General features: G+C 56.4%; 1 protein-coding gene across 1 annotated transcript in view; it reads right to left on the reverse strand.

Annotated features, from left to right (window-relative positions):
• Positions 1-702: 702 nt before the first annotated feature.
• Positions 703-2,436, reverse strand: part of SP2 (Sp2 transcription factor) — a 3,590-nt gene continuing 1,856 nt past the window's right edge. The window contains exon 2 of the mRNA XM_017837904.1: positions 703-1,009. Within this exon, the coding sequence (XP_017693393.1) occupies positions 831-1,009 (179 nt within the window). The 3' untranslated portion in view covers positions 703-830. The remainder of the gene's footprint in view (positions 1,010-2,436) is intronic.

Below are 2,436 nucleotides of genomic sequence, written 5' to 3' on the forward strand. Positions count from 1 at the left end.
GGAGATGTTTATGTCCCCCTTTTCTGGGCAGTTTGGTGAAATCAATCTGCCAATATTCCCCAGGAACCTGCTGTTATCCACCAGGTAACAGTTTCCACCAGAGGAGAAGGGTTCTGGGGATGTGATGGAGAAATCCAAACCAAAGGAGTGAACCCCCCACTCTGGGAAGACCACGGACACACTGAGGTGAGGGGCAGCTCAAAGGGGCTCATAAACCATCAAAGACCCCCAAAGCACCCCCAGACTCATTCCTGAGGCCTCCCACCACCAGAGGACCTGATCCAAGTGAGGCAACAAACCCAGAGCCTGTCCCAAGAGACTGCAAAGCTCCCCCACCACCAGGGGAGGTGCCTGGAACCTCCTGAACTGATATTAATCCATCCCCTGAATTTACATTAATCCATCCCCTGAATTTACATTAATCCATTCCCTGAATTTATATTAATCAATCTCCTGAACTGATATTAACCCATCTCCACTGCATTCCATGTTTTGTGGGACCCTCACCACCAGGAAGACCAGAAGACCCCCAGGGCACTGTGGGTTCCACAGTGGTGACACATTTTCTCCCTCATCTCTCTCTGCCACTCCCTTTTCTTTCTTTCTTCCCCTGCCTTATTTTTCCCTATTTCTTTCTCTCTCTCTCTCTTTCTCTGCCTCACATTTACTGTTAAATAAAACCCCTACTCTTGACACTGGGTCTTGTTTGCACCTCAGTTTGAGAGGAGCAATAATTTTATATAATTCCATCATAATTTCAACAGCTGGCTCGTGAGCTGGGGCCGGGCTCGGGGGCGGGCGGTGTTCCCGTGGGATGTGCTGCTTCCCACTCACCTCTTCTCCCCATCCTTGCAGTTGGGGCAGGTACAGGCCATCCTCCTCCTCTTCTCTCCGGGCTGGATCTCTCCAGACAGCGCCTGCTCCATCTGGAGCTGGATCTGGGTGGGGCTCAGCCCGCTGATGGTCAGGTTGTTGCCGGACACGTTCTGCACCGTCAGCTGCTGCTGGCCTGGGGGAGGAAAAGGGGGATCAGCAGCCAGCCACGCTCCTTCCGTGGCTTCTGCCAAACCCTCTGCAAGGGCTGGCTGGAGGGAAGGCCCCCCAGGAGCACGGGACACCCCAAAATTCATCCCACCCCGCCCCACATGCAGCACAGCCACAGCTCCACCACCCACCCCCCCCCCGGGTAAGTCCCTTTTTCCTGAATATACTGTGCGGTTTTTCAAAGTTTTCGGTTGGTTGGACCCTTCCAGGAAAAAAAACTGTTGGGCTCTCAGAGGAGGAAATAAAAAAAGAAACTTTGAAAAAACGTGCAATATATTGAGCAAAAGAACGGGACTTACCCCCGGGGCCCTCAGGGGGCCGCTCCGGGCCCCGGCGCTGGCGGAGGAGGAGGCGGCACCCGGAGAGCTGGAAAGAAGAAGATGGGATCGGCGTCAGCAAAGCGGGATCGCTGCTCCCGGGGCAGCAGGAGCAGGAGGAGGAGCAGCAGGAGGGAAAGGAGGAGTGGGATTTGGCAGCAGAGCAAAGCAGAGGGGTGATGTCGGAGAGGGGGGAGCGCGGGCGGAGCTGGGACACCTTCCCGGGTATCAGCGCCGAGCCGAGGGTCGGAGCAGCTCTTGGGAGGCACTTTGGAGGTGGGAATGTCCTCGCTGAGACCCACAGCCAGCAGGTCCTACCAGTCCCCTCCACATCTGCCCACGGCATCTCCCCTGTTCCAATTAAACCCCCCCCCCCAGAAGCCAATCCCGGGGGGAGCAGCGGCCAAAGGTGGAGCAGGAAACCGCGGCGGGCCGGGTTTTCTGCTGACACGGCCTTTAGTGGAGCAAGAAGGAACAGCTCTCCCGTGCCAAACCCAGGTGCTGCTGGCACAGGAACCACGGCCAGGCAGCAGGTCTGGCTGGCTGGGGAAGGAGATGAACTTCCCACAGACACGGCTCCCCGGGAAGGGCTGGTGGCAGGAGCAGGGACACGGAGGCTGTCCTGGAATCACCAGGGCTCCCTGTGGCTCCTGGGCCATGGCTGGCTGGTTTTGGCTCAAGGAAGATCCCAGGAGGTGGGAAGATCCCTGGGAATGGTGATCCCTCGCTGTGGAGCTGGAAGCACAGGGAATTCCCTCTGCTGGAGCCCAAACCAGCAGCCATCGCTGCCAGAGGATGCAGGGAGATGTCTCAGCACCGGGATTGGGATTTGGAAGTGGGATCCATGGCAGGGGAGGCTGCAGGAGGGATAATCCCATTGCACCACATCCCTCTGCCTGGCTGGGTCCTGGTGCTCCAGGGAAAAAAGATCTCCAAAAAAAAAAAACAACTAAAAAAAAAAAAGACACCTCGAAAAAAATAAACTCAAAAAAAGACACCTCAAAAAAAAGGCCCCCCAAAAAAAAGCCCCCCAAAAAAAAACCCCCCTGAGGGACTGGGGCCCAGCCCAGGGCCC

The sequence above is a fragment of the Lepidothrix coronata genome, unplaced genomic scaffold, assembly GCF_001604755.1.
Source record: "Lepidothrix coronata isolate B3197 unplaced genomic scaffold, Lepidothrix_coronata-1.0 Scaffold316, whole genome shotgun sequence".
NCBI lineage: Eukaryota > Metazoa > Chordata > Aves > Passeriformes > Pipridae > Lepidothrix > Lepidothrix coronata.